This window comes from Myzus persicae, unplaced genomic scaffold (genome assembly GCF_001856785.1).
Source record: "Myzus persicae strain clone G006 unplaced genomic scaffold, MPER_G0061.0, whole genome shotgun sequence".
Taxonomy (NCBI): Eukaryota; Metazoa; Arthropoda; class Insecta; order Hemiptera; family Aphididae; genus Myzus; species Myzus persicae.
This window is the reverse complement of record NW_019100468.1, coordinates 1570050-1587808: the sequence shown is the minus strand read 5'-3', so window position 1 is coordinate 1587808 and position 17759 is coordinate 1570050. Positions and strand designations below refer to the sequence as shown.

At 29.2% G+C, this 17759-nt stretch overlaps 1 protein-coding gene across 2 annotated transcripts; it reads left to right on the top strand.

The window, feature by feature from the left end:
* Positions 1 to 2469: 2469 nt before the first annotated feature.
* On the top strand, positions 2470 to 11232 carry LOC111029266 (plasminogen activator inhibitor 2 type A-like). 2 transcript variants are annotated; one of them, XM_022308258.1, is made up of 7 exons: positions 2470 to 2503; positions 2771 to 2928; positions 3275 to 3460; positions 3701 to 3851; positions 5114 to 5331; positions 6964 to 7342; positions 10986 to 11232. In XM_022308258.1, exons 1-7 carry the CDS (start codon positions 2470 to 2472, stop codon positions 11138 to 11140), a joined length of 1281 nt encoding a protein of 426 aa, XP_022163950.1. In that variant the 3' UTR covers positions 11141 to 11232. The 2 variants fall into 2 exon arrangements, with proteins under 2 accessions (XP_022163950.1, XP_022164011.1); XM_022308319.1 differs by lacking the exon at positions 2470 to 2503 and having other exon boundaries at positions 2814 to 2928; positions 3286 to 3460.
* Positions 11233 to 17759: the final 6527 nt, after the last annotated feature.

Genomic DNA, 17759 nt, shown 5'->3' with positions numbered 1-17759 from the left:
AAATAAAAAAGGTTTACTCCATGTAGGTACACTTAGGAATTATTGGGTTTTGAGCATATTTTTTCCAATATATTTGAAGCGGGCAATGTTAATAAATTACAATACATATATTATACTACATATAATACTTTTTATACGAGTCGTAATCACGTCACTGATAAGTGATCAGCGATCAGCGATAAAGCCATTGGTTAGGTACATACTGCTAACTGTTCGATAATTAATAGTTATATTTATTATTTATATTATATATTCATATTTTTATTTGATTTAAGCTTCAAGTAAGCTAATATAATTAATTTATATTTAATTGATTAGCTTAAATTAATAATACTGATATTAACTATAGAAATAATCTTAAACAAAAAATGCTTAAGCTTGTTGGTGAGTAGAATATGCTGGGAGTAGCCATTTAGATTATAGGTTAGGTACTTAAGTAGTTAAGTACACCGTAAACCGATATCATGTAGCCTAGGCATACGATGATTATAATTATTTTTAATATCTAATATAAAATTAAAATTAAAATAACTAAAATTCCGCTTTAAAATCACAAATTTTAAATTTCTTCAATTATTAATGTTCAATTGTCAACTGAGTAGGAAATGAAATAACGCAAGGCACGCTTTTACATACATTTGGTTGCTACATGAATTTAGTTTATAGCAATTAATAATGTGATCGATAGATCACAATTTTATTTTAGGCAATACGAGTTTATCCGAGAAGAAAGTATAACAAAAAAATATTTCACTGTATGTAATGACTAATGAATGTGTCAAATTAGTGTTAAACGTAATAGACATTACGTTTTTCATTAATTATACGTAATTGAAGGCGGATGAGGTGTGTGATTTATGTACAACCATAGTAATAGAAATATCTATGTAATTATGCATAAATATTGTTTGGAAATCTATATTGATAACTAGATTGTTCATTATTCAAACTAATTAATAGTTATAACTGTTTAAATGTAATCAGTAATTATATAAAATATTCTAAAAATAGTCTCAATTGTTAGGTAAAAATGAACTTTTCATACTTTCTTCTTTAAATTATTATTCTTATAGGCTAGAAGATTAAATCGTTTAAGTATTAAAGACAAAATATGCCAATTACGTTTATGGCCACACGTCATACCATATTTTTTTTGTTAAGTCATCGGATTTTTAAATTACATAGGTACCTCATGTTAATAACATACATACAGTCATCATTTACATTAAAAATTAAACGTTAGATATATTATATACTTTTTATAATGACGATCCTTTTATTTTTACTACAGTGGGTCATAGGTTAGGTTACAAAACGACAGAGTTTATGTAAGAACACAAGAGTTTATAATAGGTTAGATTTTGCATCTCAACATGCACCTACTGCTACAAAAATAATTTTCTTAAGAAATTTTAGTATACGCTGAAGGTAAAAATGTTATAAAATTATAATTTATAATCGTGACTAAAAGTATTATTTTATTTATTTTTGATAATAAGAGCTGTAGTTTAAAAGCCATATAGACTTGACTATTATCATAATTGTACATATATATTATATACAATAATTACAATCAAAATAAAAAAACCTTATGGCTTATGACATTAAATTATTATATTCTACTATCCCGCCAGTGTAATCATAAAGGCAATTAATGCTGAGAGCGCGACTAATTAGGACTTGTTCGACTTTACGGGGTGGATGGGAAGGGGGAAGGGGCGTAGTGAGACATTTCTGAAGTGACCCGCAAAAGGGGTAAAACTGTCTAAAAGATCTTACTATTTAAAATTTTTTAATAAATTATAACGGCGCCAGTGCGTCTTTTATACGTGCTCAGTAAACAAGCATACAACTACCACCTCCGTAGATCTACCACCACCACAGAAATACCTAAAAATTAAAAACACCAAAATACGGCGTAGTGAATGGAGAAAGAAACGTTCGCGAATTGTATATACTGAGGAATATTATATATTGTCTATAATAAGTGTATAACACACTAATAAAGCACTCGACGGTGTGGCATTGAAAGTAAAAGTAGAAAAAATGTAAAATAACAACAAACAAAAACACACTAGTGGGATAAATATTATAACGTAATAATAACATTACAGCAGCTACGGGTATAAGATAATAATAATAATAGGTGCCCCTCTTCTTCGCCACTGCACACTCCTCGTACTAGCTACTCTTCATTTCATTCGGTTACCAAGCGCGGTCTATCGCGGCGCTGAGTTGCGCCAATCCGGCAGGTTGCAAGGCTGTTGACCCAGTTAATGGTTATCATAATAATAATAATAATAATATTCTAATATTGTTTTATCCGCTCCGCGTACCACACGCTGCGACGACCTGCACGACCAGGACGACGACGACGACGACGATCAGTCCTCGAGAGTCGCCAGAACGGATACGATATATATACGATATTATAATATTGCTCGGGCCCTGCAGCAGTTTCCTGTAACAATGGCTCGGTGGAGCACGGTCCAATCCACGACAGGTAATCTTCGTCCCTAGAATGGTATAATTTTATTACGAACGCATATGGTTGTGCATTTCGGTTTATCGCCAAAACATATTATTTAATTTCAGCCTTACGGCTTCGGTGTTCGTAATATACGCATCGTCGTACATCTAAATATAACAAAATACTCAGCGTGTTTATATATTTTTGTTGAAATTTTATTTTTGTTGCCCATTTTAATATAATATAATGTTTACGCGTACTCGCGTACTAATGAAGTCTTCTACTAATATTATTTTGCAGCACCCTTCGTACACATAATGTCATCCGTCTCAGTGCACCTGCTGATAGCTGCGGTGGCGACTCTGTCTTCGTCGGTGTCAGGTTCGGGATGGACCAACTCGACGGATGTGATCCGGGTAGTTAATTTCAGCAACAGCCTGGTGCCTCCTCTCTTCAACGTGTGTTATGTTTCTTATTTTTTATTTATTCTAATTTTTTATACCATAATCGTCGATTAATATGTACAGCGGATATATATATATATATATATAGGCGTGTTTAAATCAATTTAACAGATCTGGCCAAGAATTATTTTTTTGGGAAGTTTCTTACATGAAATCAGTTCCCATGTTGAATATATATACATATATGTAAACTATTCTAAAAACCAGAATTTAGTTAATTTTAATTCGCAGGTCTGGCTAATTCCAGAGTTGCCGAACACGTAAACACGCCCATGTTAATATTACATATAAATGCTCTCACTTCTTTTTACAATAATAATGTGTTTAATTGCACGTGCAGCACTATTCCAGAGGCAGAGACAACCTGGTCCTTGCACCTTTTGGGGTGGCAACTAACGTGGCCATGATGCTGGAAGGCTTGCAAGGTCGAGCCGCCGAAGAGGTAACCGCGTTGTTCCGACTTCAGGCGAAGGAAGTGCGCCAACAGCTGAGGAGAGGTTTTAAAATGATTTTTGATACGTTTGGGGTAAGACTAAAAACCATTCATTAAGGGCATACAGCCGTGTAAATACTACAATTATTTGTCATTATTAAACATGTTATTTATTTTTTACGATCGCTGTTACAAGAAGTCTCCCAAAAAAACATTGTCGTGTCACAGTTAGGCCGAATTGGTCTCACAATATTAAAAATATATTTATAATATTATTGGTGTCTTGTACTTACGTGAACACAAAATTAATTTGAAACAAAAATGTATTTATAGGATGATTCGGACGGAGATTTTGCCGGATCCTACAACAAAGCATCTGTGACCAGTTCCCGGGTTATGCCATCGTCATACATAAACAGACTTTCGAAATATTACCAAGCTAACGTTACCACCATGCGAAGCGAGAATTCGAACAACAGCTTAAGTAATAACATCTAAACTATATGTCCTTATAACTAACATTATTCTGTGTAATAATACATTGAGCAGTAAGTTACAAATAATTTCAACATTTTATGAAATACTTTCATTTTTGAAATCATGATTGCTTACTTTTCATAATATTTGTTCGATCTCGAAATTTAAACGAAATTTTAATACATAGATGGTTGTTTTTATTTTATAGTAAATCTGAAGTTTAAAAGTTCTCTATGTTTTGCACTGCAAATAATATAATTTTGTTAAATAGTACCTTTTTTTATATTTACATTTTTAATCCAATTATTTTTATTCTTAAAAATCGAATTAAATATAAATATTATCATACATTAGGTACTGCTACTTATATTATATAAAAAGTGGGTATTGCAAGATACGAACAAGGTTTAAACACGTTTCAATTTTACCGCTATGCAAATTTGTCAAAAACTTTTTATTGGCTCCAAAAAGTGATGATAATATTAACAGTTTACAAGTATTTATTATTATATAATAGTAGGTTTACAAAGGCGGAGTGTACCAATACAATTATTTGAGACATAGTATTTTATTTACACCCACACCATGACCAGACTTTACAAATGTAAAATACTTGTATAGTTATGTACACATACATTAATAACAATAGAACTTTTACATCGGATTTTTAGTTAACCAGGAAAATACTTATATTATCTATTCACTATACTAAATCTTAATCCCTTGCCTCAAAAAAATTACCTTTATGCAACTACTGAGTAGGTTATACTTCAGAACAAATCATTGCCATTATTGATTTATTCTTTACTGTTTTGTTTACACAGAAAAAATGTTATTTTAAAGCATTAATTAATCTAAATGGAGTTCGGTTATCCAAAAATTACCAATATTTGTGTTGAACAGTCGCTATTTCTTTGTACAGTATGTAAATATTTAGTTACTTTTCTTTTTGATTTTGTCATGTAGGTACTTCTGTGAAATAGGAAAATTTGTCTCTTTAAATTAAATTCTGTGTTTGGTTTTCAACTTTTCGTCGAAGAAAAATAGAAATTTACAATGTATGCTATTTGTTTAATACGTTTAGAAGTCGGATAAAAAAATATAAATATTTATCACTCAATTTGAAAATCGCTGAATCTAAATTATGATTTAATCTAGACCTCTATCTAGTTTAACATCATACCTATATACACAAACGTAGTATGTTACATTAACGTTATACATATACTTATATACCCAGTAATTTATTTAGATGTGATTTATTTTTAGCTGATATTTTAGAATTACGCAGCGACACTGGAATAATAAGCCACTGGAAGGACTACCAAAAACTAGCCACGTACACTTACTTATCGTATCAACCATCAGCACCGTTTACCAAAGCCGACGGTTCAATCGTCCACGTCCCAATGATACCACAGACAGGAATGTTCAAAATTGGATACGTACCACAATTAAAGTGTTTAGCTGCCGAGTTAATGTTTGAGGTAAGCTCGTGGTTGTTCTTGAATCCGCTAGATCCATGGTTAATAGATTAAGTTTATTGGTCCTCTAAATATCAACGGTTGATAATTAGATACCTGTAGCATAATTTAATGATTAATGACATATAGGTACATATAATTGTACATTATTATTACAAGCTATTCTATATTAATCTGTACCTATCATGTATGCATTGACATTTATTAGTACCTACTTAATATAATAGCAATAGTTTGTGGTGTACCGCAAAGGTGAATTAACCCGTTAATATCCATACCTTATTTTTAACATTTCCGTTGAGGTTCAAATTTTGAAATAACTGAAACAAGTATTGATTTATTATACTACGTGTATGAATATTTCAATAATTTAATCAATATTTTAAAATAGGATTGCAATATTATTTTAATTATTTTACGTTCAATTAATATATTATTGTATACAATAGGTAAATAATTTTTTGGCACTATAAGACAATTGTTTCTATCATATTAAACCTTGATATTGATTTATTATAAAGAAATTAGTAATTACTATTTGTATTTTATTGGTCAAGAAAAACCTATAACACTGGTCATGAAACAAACGATATTTTGTGTCGCGTATTTTGCGAGATTATAACAATGGAGTTGACGTTTGACAATCGAGTCGTTCAATGCCGAAATACTCGTGTATTGGCGGAATTTCAAGAACGAGTGTTTAATATTATGTGTGCTTGCGATGTGCAGGTCTAAAGTTATTCCGTAAAGAATTATTATCGATTTCCATCGCGTTATCTCAGTTTATAATATAATATAAGGTCATCGTGTGCGCTTATATGACGATCAATTTTATATTACTTGGCATATTACAATTAATACATAATTATATTCTACTTGTATCATACAATATAATCAAATTATGTCGATTATGATCCACACTATCGTTTTAGTCTGACGAGTAAATGTTCTCGTCTTTTCTGGGAGTACACGCTATTCGGTTATTTCGGCATTCGGTTTCATATCTAAAATAATAATACAATGTTTTTTTTGCTGGAATAAGTTTAGTTTGTATATTTCCAAACAAAACTTGTATTAGTACTCTCGTTTTCGAGTTTTTAAAATCACAACATTAATAAGAACATAGGTATTACGAGTACACCCGTTCACAAATTGATATGATCACGGAGGTGCATACATTATTTGTAATTTAATTTTTTGATAAATATATCTTAAAGATACCTTCTTTGTGAAAACTTCAATAACACTTAACCATATAGTTCCAATACAGGTATAAGCTTTTCAAAAAATCCGATAACTGCACTGCGTCATCAATTATTATTCTACTGTTATTTTATTAATCTTTACCTAATATGTATTATCATTTAATATTATAAAGCTGACGTTTGTATGTTTGAACTCGCCAATCTGAGAAACTACTCGACCGATTTTAATAAAGATATATATCAATAGATTCCTTGAGACTCTGAGATTTTTTTTTAAACCTTTAGAGGTTGTAATAGGGTGTCTCAAATTTTGTTTTGACTCACGAAAATCGAATAATTTTTCGTTCATATAATGTCGGGTTGCAATTTTGGTACAAACTTCAAACTTTAATAATAATCATCACTGTGGGTCGTATTTTTCCATTCACAGACTGACAAAGTGAGCATGCTGATCATGATGCCGGACGACGTTAACGGTTCCGAGCTAATGATCGAACGGCTGTCCAAAGACAACTTCCTGGACATCCTGGACTCGCTGGGATACCAGGACACAGAGGTCCTGTTGCCGCAGCTGGCCGCGTTCACCAACGGTCTGGATCTGGAGCCGTTCTTCAAGAAGCTCGGCGTCAAGGCGGCCTTCAACCAGACGGTCAGTGGCGGTGCTGACATCAATAATAAAACTTCGTCGACGAGTCACGATCACGCGTCCAAGTCTCCCACGGTCACGTTGGTGTCGATGAAACAGAACGCGTACTTTTCAATGTCGTTCATCACGATCAATTCCGTCGGATCCGTCGGCACAAAGTTAGGTCAGTATCTGCTAGTTTTTTAATATGTTATACATAGGTACTTATCGTACCTATTAACAATATTAATCACGTTATTTCACCAACTAAAACAATGGTTATTTAATTAAATATCAGTAAATAATTATACAATTGCGGTCTACGACTACTAACTATAAAGGAGTATGGACTATGGTCTTAATGTGTGATATAAATAGTATATCTGTTGTATAAGAGTTCATAATGAGAAATACAATATTATAATAAAATTAACAATATTATTAAAAATAAAATACGAGGATGAATATAAAACATTTTTTAAGAAAAACATTTTTAAAGCGAATAATATTAATGAACTTTTTTGTACAGTATTATAATTATAAAGTCATTACTGAAAGAGGATAAATTAATTTTTTAGTAAAAAACGAATTTTCTCAAAACAAAAATTATTTTTAATAAATGATAAATATTACCTCTCATCAGTATTGTAAAGCATACTTTTATTTTGTATTCGGAATATGGAGTATGTATTCGAATATGTAAGCATAAAGTTTTCCGAATACTCAAAAAAGTATTAAAATATACCCCCCCCCCCCAATATTTGTCAGTTTTGGAATGGTTGGAATTTAACAGGGGTCATTCATCTTATTTCATTTGAAGAGAAAAACTATTGTTCATAACCTATAATGTGCCCGATTTTTAATAGAAAAATTGGTCTTGTCACAAATATAAACTATTTTTCGAGTTCAAAATTCAGAATAAGTATTCGTATAATTTTTTTTTTTAAGAATTTAAAATATTTATTTGAATACTTTACAAAACTGCTTTTCATTCTGGGAATAAAAATGCCAATTATACTATGTACCTAGTATTATAATATCTATCTGAAGAAGTCTCATTAACTTAAACATAATTAATAATTAAAGTGTTATTAATATTTTGCATTTAAACTATTTATACTATAATCTTTGTAGTTTGTAGAGCCTTGTTATAAGCCTAACCTCGAGGGCCTAAAAATACATTTTAATAGATAATTTATAGAAACCTATTATTATAATCTATTTTTAAGTGTGAAGTAAGTACCTCCCCGGAAGAGTAAATCATAACTGATTGAACATTGCAAGTATATGTTATTAGTTTATTACTCTTAGTTTTGGAGATGGAATATTATTTAAATAAGTATTAGATATTAGCATTCTTCAACACGGTATGAAGGTTGAAAAAAAAATCTCAGAGTCTCAAGGAATCTATTGATATGTGTCTTTATTAAATTCGGTATTACTTATATTATTTGACATAATATTATCTATTAGTCTATTACTATTTTGTATCGTACATTTTCTAATATTAAAATGTTAGTGCTAAAATGTGTTCGTTTAATATTTTGTACATAATAAATCACGCCTTACCTGTAATTATAACTATTTGCAGTGTTATAGGTACCTATTGTACTATTATTGTAGTAACTAGTGACACGTAATTATATTCAATAATCGGTAGCCGGTACCTATATCGTTGGCCGTTGCTATGTATTTTTTATATTTATAACAACTATAACGCGTTACTTAAATTAATTTCGTACACCACTAGATTGTATAATACATGTGATATTTTATATTTTAATTTAAAATTCCCACATTCTATTATAGTCCTTGAAAAAAAATTATATTATTTTCGACATAATAGATCTTAATCGCAGCAGCTTAACCCAACTAATTTTCGAAAGCAAAACGGGCGATTGTAAACTCTCCCGATGGTAAACTCTCCCGGGTCTACTCCAGTACTACCTGACGAAAACGTGTAAACTCTCCCGGGTCTAGTTTAGTACTACCTGTAGAGAACATGTAAACTCTCCCGGGTCTAGTAAAAATCATAAAATAAATTTAATATACATTTAAGTTGCGTTTAAAAATAGTCAATCATATATAATAATAATNAATAATAATAATAACAATATAAATTAATGTCTTTAGCTGCTATGAACATGATATTATAGTCAAAATACAATAAAAAATAAAATTTCAAAAAATCCAATATACATTTCAGTTTCTATTAAAAATAGTCAATCACAATCTCTGCAGTGTAGCCAACTGGTAGTGTAGCAATAACATTTAAAACAACTCGGGAGAGCTTACATACTTCCTATAGGTAACTATAAATTTGACCCGGGAGAGTTTACACATTTACTTCAGGTAAACATAATTTTGACCCGGGAGAGCTTACACATTTACTTCAGGTAAACATAATGTGAACCCGGGAGAGTTTACCATCGGGAGAGTTTACTATTTTGAAAAATCGGGAGAGTTTACCATAAAATCGGGAGAGTTTACCACCGCCCAGCAAAACACATTCTGGATAACCAAATGCGCAATGTGTTTATTACACGCTGATCGCTTCGATTAATCACATCATGGAAACCGTTTTAAACACGTCATATTTTAATTTTCGACCAATTTTGCACATGAATTCAGCACAAACAGTTAAGCTGATAAAATAGAAATACAAATAAATACAGCCACCTCACATCTCCCTTTACACCAATAACCTATATGAATTTATTTATATTTATGAAGGCTATAGCTTATGTATAAATCAACTCTCAACATGTTGTTAATAAAGTTGGGTATGTTTATAATATAGGTATGTCTATTTTTACGAATTTAATGAGTGATATATTATATTATTATTTAGGTGCATCTCGATATTGGTTTCTGTATGAATAAACATTTTGAACTTACATGTTGACTATGCGAGTATTTAATAAATATGTTATGATAACTAAATACCATCGTTCCCTTCATTTATACATTTATTTATGAACACCTACGTCGATATGCACATAATATTAATCACTTATTTAAAATTTAAATTGTATGAGTTATTTTCAAATTTCTTAAGACGTGAATTCCTAAATAATTAAATAAACAAATAATAAAAAAAATTCCAAGTTTTGTGTCGAATAATATTCAAACAAGGAGTAACTGAGTGAGGAGCAATGATTCGGGAAACTGCCGAGTAGGTAAATCTATATATTAGTTACTATAGGAGTATCTATACATAAAAAATCACCTAAAATGGCAATTTTATTTGTAACAAACCTTGCTTTTATTAAAGGGATTGATGGTGACGCGTTTATAATGATAGTCAACTTTTTAAATCTTTCCAGGACGCACGTGTTAGTTATTGCGTCAACCGTTACCTAGAATTTAACAAAATATTAATATATTTATACATTAATCCTGTATAGGGTTGTATGTGCTAACCAGTTCGGGGCACACAAAGTTAAATTAAATTAAAAACAGTATAATCTTCTTAATAATAGGCCAATGAAGCAAATAAGTTGAGTCATAAGCATATATGTATGTTTGATTTGTGTCTAATATTTTGTGTTTGTTTTTTAATAAGAAAATGTTAATCTAATAGTTGTGGGTTATATATTTTGGTACCTTTTCGAGAGATAGGTATACGACAATAGTTATCTATCACATCTGATAGTTGCTAAGTAAACATTTTATTTTTGTGTTTAGATATAAATACATTACTCAAAAAGAAAAATATTGATTTTAAAGTTTAAGTTGTAAAAATCATATACCTACTTACAATATCGAAACACATTTTTACTTTTTAGCAATTTACTTAAGTGTTGTACTATATTAATTTGTTTCAGGTATCCGTCCGTCTGCCTTGAGACAAAAACGAGGCATTGCCACTAAAGTAATATTTGACAGGCCGTTTGTATTTTTTGTTTTTAACAAATTGACTGGACTTATTATGTTGGCAGGGAAAATTACAAACCCTACACAAGTGCCTTCCACAAGTTAAAAATTAATTTAAAAGTTATGTGATTCACAAATAATAGTGATAATTGCTATATGTACAATATTAAGTAGGTATTTATAATTCATATAATAATTACTTACTACCTAAGTTACATATAAGTAATAAATAATAATACTTTAGATCGAATTTAGTATTAAAATCGTAAATGAAATATTTATTTGTACATATAGTGTTAATATTTTTGTATGTATACTTTAATTTATACGTGACTATGGTTTAAAGGTAGATATAGTCATATAGATGTATTATAAAAACTAGTTGTATAATAATATGTAATAAATATGAGCTACAAAAGTTTTTATTTAAAAAAATATTGAAGTATTTCATTCTATCGTCACATTTAGTGCTCACATAATATAGTGTAATTCTGCGTTTCTTTTATATAATATGACTAGTTCACACTTAAAAAGAAAAAAAAATATAAATAGACTTATTAGATAATGAATGGCTTTTTTAACATTGCACAATTAATTTTAAATCCTGAGAGTAGCGATGAATGTATTGATTTCACAATGACTTGTTGTTTTTTTGTTTATTTCATAATACGTAGGCAGTCGAAATAATTCTTTGATTTTCAACTTCAGTATTTTTTCTGATGTGGAAGTTAATCTCGTTGGTACTTTAGAAAGGTCAAAATGGAAAATGTCCAGGAGTATTAGAATATGTTATATTTCAACGAAGAATAACGATTTTAGTTACTTTGTTTTAATAAAAAGTATTATTACTATACAGGCTGATCGATAGTCCGTGCCTGCTCAGAATCAATTTTCGTATGCAATGATATTAAATCATCGAATTCAAATTTAACACCGCCCATTATAGTGATCCATTTCAACACTTGTAACCTACTGTACAACAAAGCGGCGTTCAACTTTTTCCATTAAATATAAGATACAACGATTTTATTAGAACTTCAACTGTATACCATTCAAACGATAAAAATAAGTAATATACATAATTCAATAATTGAATTTTTTAAATTGTTTTAACTGTAGGTGTATTTCTACTTGTATTTACTTATATGTTTTTTTTAAATATTTTTAGACTGCCAGGCAAATCATTAATAACTTGTAAGCATTATTACGAGTTCTTTAGTTACTATACTTTAGTATTTATAAATGTTATGCATATAATTGGCAAGCAGGTATTTGAAATATGGTAATACAATTATTTTGGATTAACGTAAATTAATCAATGAAAATAATAGACGAAAAACATAATATAAAAATTTGTTACATGTCTATAGCTTATTTATTTCTTCTCTACAGTGTTTTTCAAAGTATTTTGTGTATCGGTCGTAAATGGCTGAAATAATAAAATAATTAATAACTAAGTTTTAGTTTAAATGGATTTTTTAGTAATACACATTGATATATTACTGAATTTATGATCAGTATACCTATAAATATTAGTATATTTTATAATGAGTGTTATAATTAAATGTTATCATGCGTAATTCAGCTAAATAATTAATCTCGACTGAACAAATTAGTTTTGATTTTTATCAATCCTAGGATCAAAATCCACAAAATTAATTTATACAACTTTTTGATACATATTACCATTGCGTATACAATGTATACACAATATCTAGGTGTATCATTATTGAAAAAATGTTTTCATTAATTTAATCCAATACTTAACTATAAGCAAATTTCAATGAAATTAGTAAAAGCGCCTGAAAACAGACACAAAGGCAATACGTTTTATAAGAAGATAGCAATTTACAGCAGTCCGATACCCAGATTAATAATGGAAATTACGAGACAGTAAACTAAACCTTTAATATATTAGGATCGATTAATAAATAATTCCTTCAAAATAAATCTTTACCTTTACTTTTCTATGCTAATCAACTAAAATATACAATTGTAAATAGGATCGAAATGTAATGAAAAACGGAGAAAATGATCTAAAATAAACCAAAACATTAGAAAATGTAAAATAGTGTGATATATTTCACACAATTCAAACTCTATACTGAAAAATGTTTTCTAAAATGCACAAAAAATTAATTTTGTATAAAATCAACGATTTTATAGAACAAATTAAATTATCAAATATTAACTAAGACGTAATATACCTATCAAAGTTAGTATTTATAATTTAAGCGAGAGTATTGAATTTTACAGAATTTACTTTTTTTGGTATTACATTGTTATATTTTTTATTAATATTTATAAACTGCTCAATTAATGTTTTACTGGTAGTTAAATTAATTAAAAATTTAATGTGTGTTTATTAAAAGTAGTCGACATTTAAAGCTAGTTTTATAATGCATATTGTCCCTAACTTACCTATAATTACCTATATATATATGTATTAGTAATATTTATGTATAGTATAACGTATAGTTTGTAATAATAAATATTAAACATTTCATTTTTAACATGGATTTTGAACTTAAATTCAATAAAGCTTAGTGACTTTCAAAAGTACAAAAAAAGTATTTTAATATAGTTAATTATGATATTTATATTAATATTTATTAGGTTTGTCATGCTATTATATTAGTATATTACTACCTGATCATTTTAAAGTTATTAAGAATAAAGGCAATACGGCTGAATATATTTTAACAGACATTAAGGCTTTTGAAGTTTTTGAAGTTTTGATTAATATTTGAACTAGTTATGTAATAAATCACAAAATAATATTCAGTTGACTGAATTATTATATATTTTAGTGTAGGTATACACATATATAGATACACATTATGGACTTTCATATATTTTGCGACATAAATATTAAGGAAATATATATATATAACAATACACCTGAATTTAGGTTTTTGTCGTTTGTGTGAACATAAAATAATATTAAACATTTTTACATAACGGGGTCCACTTATAATAAATGTCCATGACTTTTTGGTCCTATACAAAAAAATAGTAAATTATATACTCAATTTTCAAATTAAATAAATTATACAATGTCTATATTTTGAGTAATACCTTTAAAAAAGTAAAATAATAAAATATTAGAAAATTTTACTAGCAGTCTGCAGTATTACTTCTTTTCGTTTATAATGATAAGATATTACCATATGAAGTGTTGAGTACAAAGTTTTTGAAATTTGAGTGACTATTTAAAAGTTAATTGAATTCCATTTAACACGAAAAGAAAATAGACGCATATTCAATGTATTGTTTTAACAATGCATCTAACGCTCAGTAAGAAAAATAAGTAGTGGTGTATTGATTGTTATTTTTTTGTCGACCTTATTTTTTTCAAACTGCAAACGGATTTTTTTTAACATGCATTTTCTCCACCAAATTTATGTTTTTAATTCAAACGTCTATAAATCAAAACTTAAAAAATTATTATCACCGTAAATAAATTGCTTTCCAAACAAATGTTTGTTAGTTTTTTAATAAAAATAAAAAAAATTGTTTATTAAGAAGTTGAGAAGACTTCAGATTCGGGCGATTTGTTTTTTAAATTCATTGATAAATAATTATTTCATTACTAAAAAAACTTACTATTGCAATATGAATTCGTACCTAACTACTAGTAATTGAAAACAATACATTTGAATTTTTGTGTCTTGTGTTATCATAATATAATATAAAGGTAGGCCAAAAGTGATATGAACATGGGGGTTATTATGTTTATGACTAATATTTTTGACTACAAAATATTATGTTCTCAATTACTGAGGGTTAAATTATTGTCCTATGGATATGAGCAGAATTCAATATATTTTCATACCCGTTGATGATTGCAATAGGTACCTACTGCAGAAAAAGCTGAGTGTTTATTTAGCGATTTCACTGTGATGGATTGCTTTTTTTAACTGTAAGTAGAATACACAACAGGGGCCCTTTATAAAATAATCTCGTTAATAAAGTCGTTTTGTGAATATATTATATTTTTTTCATTCTTTTCATGATTTCTCGGCCCAGTTGCTCTCCTACCTACTTCTGCAGTAAAGTTAATAAATACTTTCGAGACCCATTTCAATAATGAAGATTAGATAAAACGTTAAAATGTAATAGTATTAAATGTTTAATGTTTATTATTCATACATATTGATATTATTATCAATAAGCAATCAATGGAGCTTATTGAATTTGAAACTTTTTTTCGTTTACAATTATTTAGGATTAAATACAAATGAAATGAATAAAAAATAAAGAGTTAAAAAAAAAATAATTAAAACACTGATTAAATTGGGTTTTAGAACTTTGGAAGGTTTAGGTATCCACTCCGTAGCCAAGAGGGTATGATAATTGATAAACTTAATCTAGTTAAACCCTACCAAAAAAAAATAAATATATTTCCTATAGCTGAAATGAGCGATTGTAAACTCCGCCAGAATATCGGTCAAGATAAAAAGGTAATAATAGGTCTATGGTGAACTCCGCCAGTTTTTTTTTTGCCTGGTCAGTGCGACAGTGATCACATCAGAAATAAGTAAGTGGCTTCATCTATGTTTCGGATTATTATTTTTATCTCCCGAAAAAGTTCCCGATGTATTTGCATTTACTTTAGAAGCAATCATGTTATCCGACCCTAGAGTAACTTAGTTCTCAGATTACCTTGTTGACAATTATATAAGTAATGAAGCAGCATTTCCACCTAATTTATGGGCTGATCAAAATGCAAATTGAAATCGAACAACAAATGCCTGTGAATCCTTTCATAGTCATCCGAGAAGTTCATTTTTGTTTTTTTTTTTATTGATCTTGAGCCCGGCAACTGTGGCCATTAGCTATTAGTAGGTATTGTAGGTTTTTTTTTATTGATGGTTTGTAGGTTTTTGGTACAGTAGGGGGAAACACGTGTGTGTTTGTTTTGGCAGAATTTCGAATGGGGCATCCGTAGGTTTCTGCCATGCCCCGGGGGTGGGGGATGGCAGCACTTGTTCTCCGGTCACCGCGACTTGTCCGGAGAAAAATGCCTCCCGGTGGCCGAGGATCGAACCGCGACCGGCTGCGTCACAGCGGAAGCGTCAGATCACTCGGTCACCTCGTCACCCGAAATTAATTTTATAAATGTCATCCGAATGTTCACATTTTCAGTAAAGTTCTTATCGAATTTCAAACCCAAACTTATATTAAACTAAACGGCATATCTTAAGTAAATCAGCTAAAAAATTCGTAATCAAAAAAAAAAATGACAGTATTCAGGATGCTATGAATAGGTATACTAATAAAGAAATACAAGACTTAGAATATTTTCAAATTGTGTCACATCATTATAGTTTTCATACATGACAATATTTATAACGACTATTTATTTATTTTTTATTATATTTTATTATTATATTATGTGGACAATTATTAATTATTATTATGAAAAATATGATTTTGGATTATTTATTATGATTTTTTATACCTAACCTAACCTAACCTATATTATATAAGTTCTATACGTACTTATTGATTAATATTTCGTTTGGATAGAATAAGCAGTTTCATACGGATTATTTTGAATCACGAAATTGATTTTTTATTGGTGGTTTGATGGATGACAATTGGACCAACGGTTTCCGCGGGTACACCCATACCACACCACTCTGCTCCTTGTCACATAGATGGGGTAACAAAATAGGTATGTTAAACTTTCTCTATTGACTCTATTTTTATTCCTTTTGATTCGTTAAAATATGAAATGCAAATCTTTAATCATATTACTGTTTTATGCTAATATATAGTATGGTTATTATTTACGTAAAACAGTATTTGAAAATTTATCTATATACGTTACTTCGTCAACAGAAAATGAAATATTATAACTATTGCATTATATATATATATCTTTATATCATGTACCTACCTATTTAATACACATTATAAAATGTCATGAGATATTTTCGATTTTGATCAATTTTTTTTTAAAATTATTAAATTTGATTATTTATACAACTGTATGATAGTGTGACAGAATTGTTTATATAACACAAAACATTCGTAACAATGACATGTTCGAAAACTACTCTAGAACAAAGAGGTAAGACCCACTTCTCCACCATTTAAAAGAAATATAGTATCACGATTTTATATTAAAAATAATTGCAATGAAAAATTATAGGTTTGCCAGTTGTCCATCAAAACATGTTAGGTACATTGCGAACAAAATGTATGTACAATAAAAGATAACTTATGATTAGTTGCGTATTAAGTGAAAAACAGAAAGGATAAAAACTTTTTAAGAATTCCTGTTCTACAGCATCATAACATTAGGTTATTAGCTTATAACAAGATACGTCATCAGTGAGTGCAGGCTGGGCCATTTGCTCTGCCACTGAGCTACCCAACCACACAGTGGCGTAGTTTTGATTTTGTTCTGGGGGGAGGGGGGATGTATAATTTGTTGGATTTGTTTGGCTTCAACCCCCACACACCTCTTTTTGGGGTTTTTTTTTTAATAATTCAGTACATAATTATATTTAACAATTTCAGACTTTACATGACAATTCTATTAACATCAATTGTTCAATTTATAAAAATTGTGTCAGAGGTTATCAGTTTATTATCATCACAATCACTAGGAATTGAAAAAAACACTCATTTACCCATAGATAATGTATAAGAATAATATTCTTATATTACTCGTATGTATGCGTTTACAGCTTGACGTATGCACATGATACTAT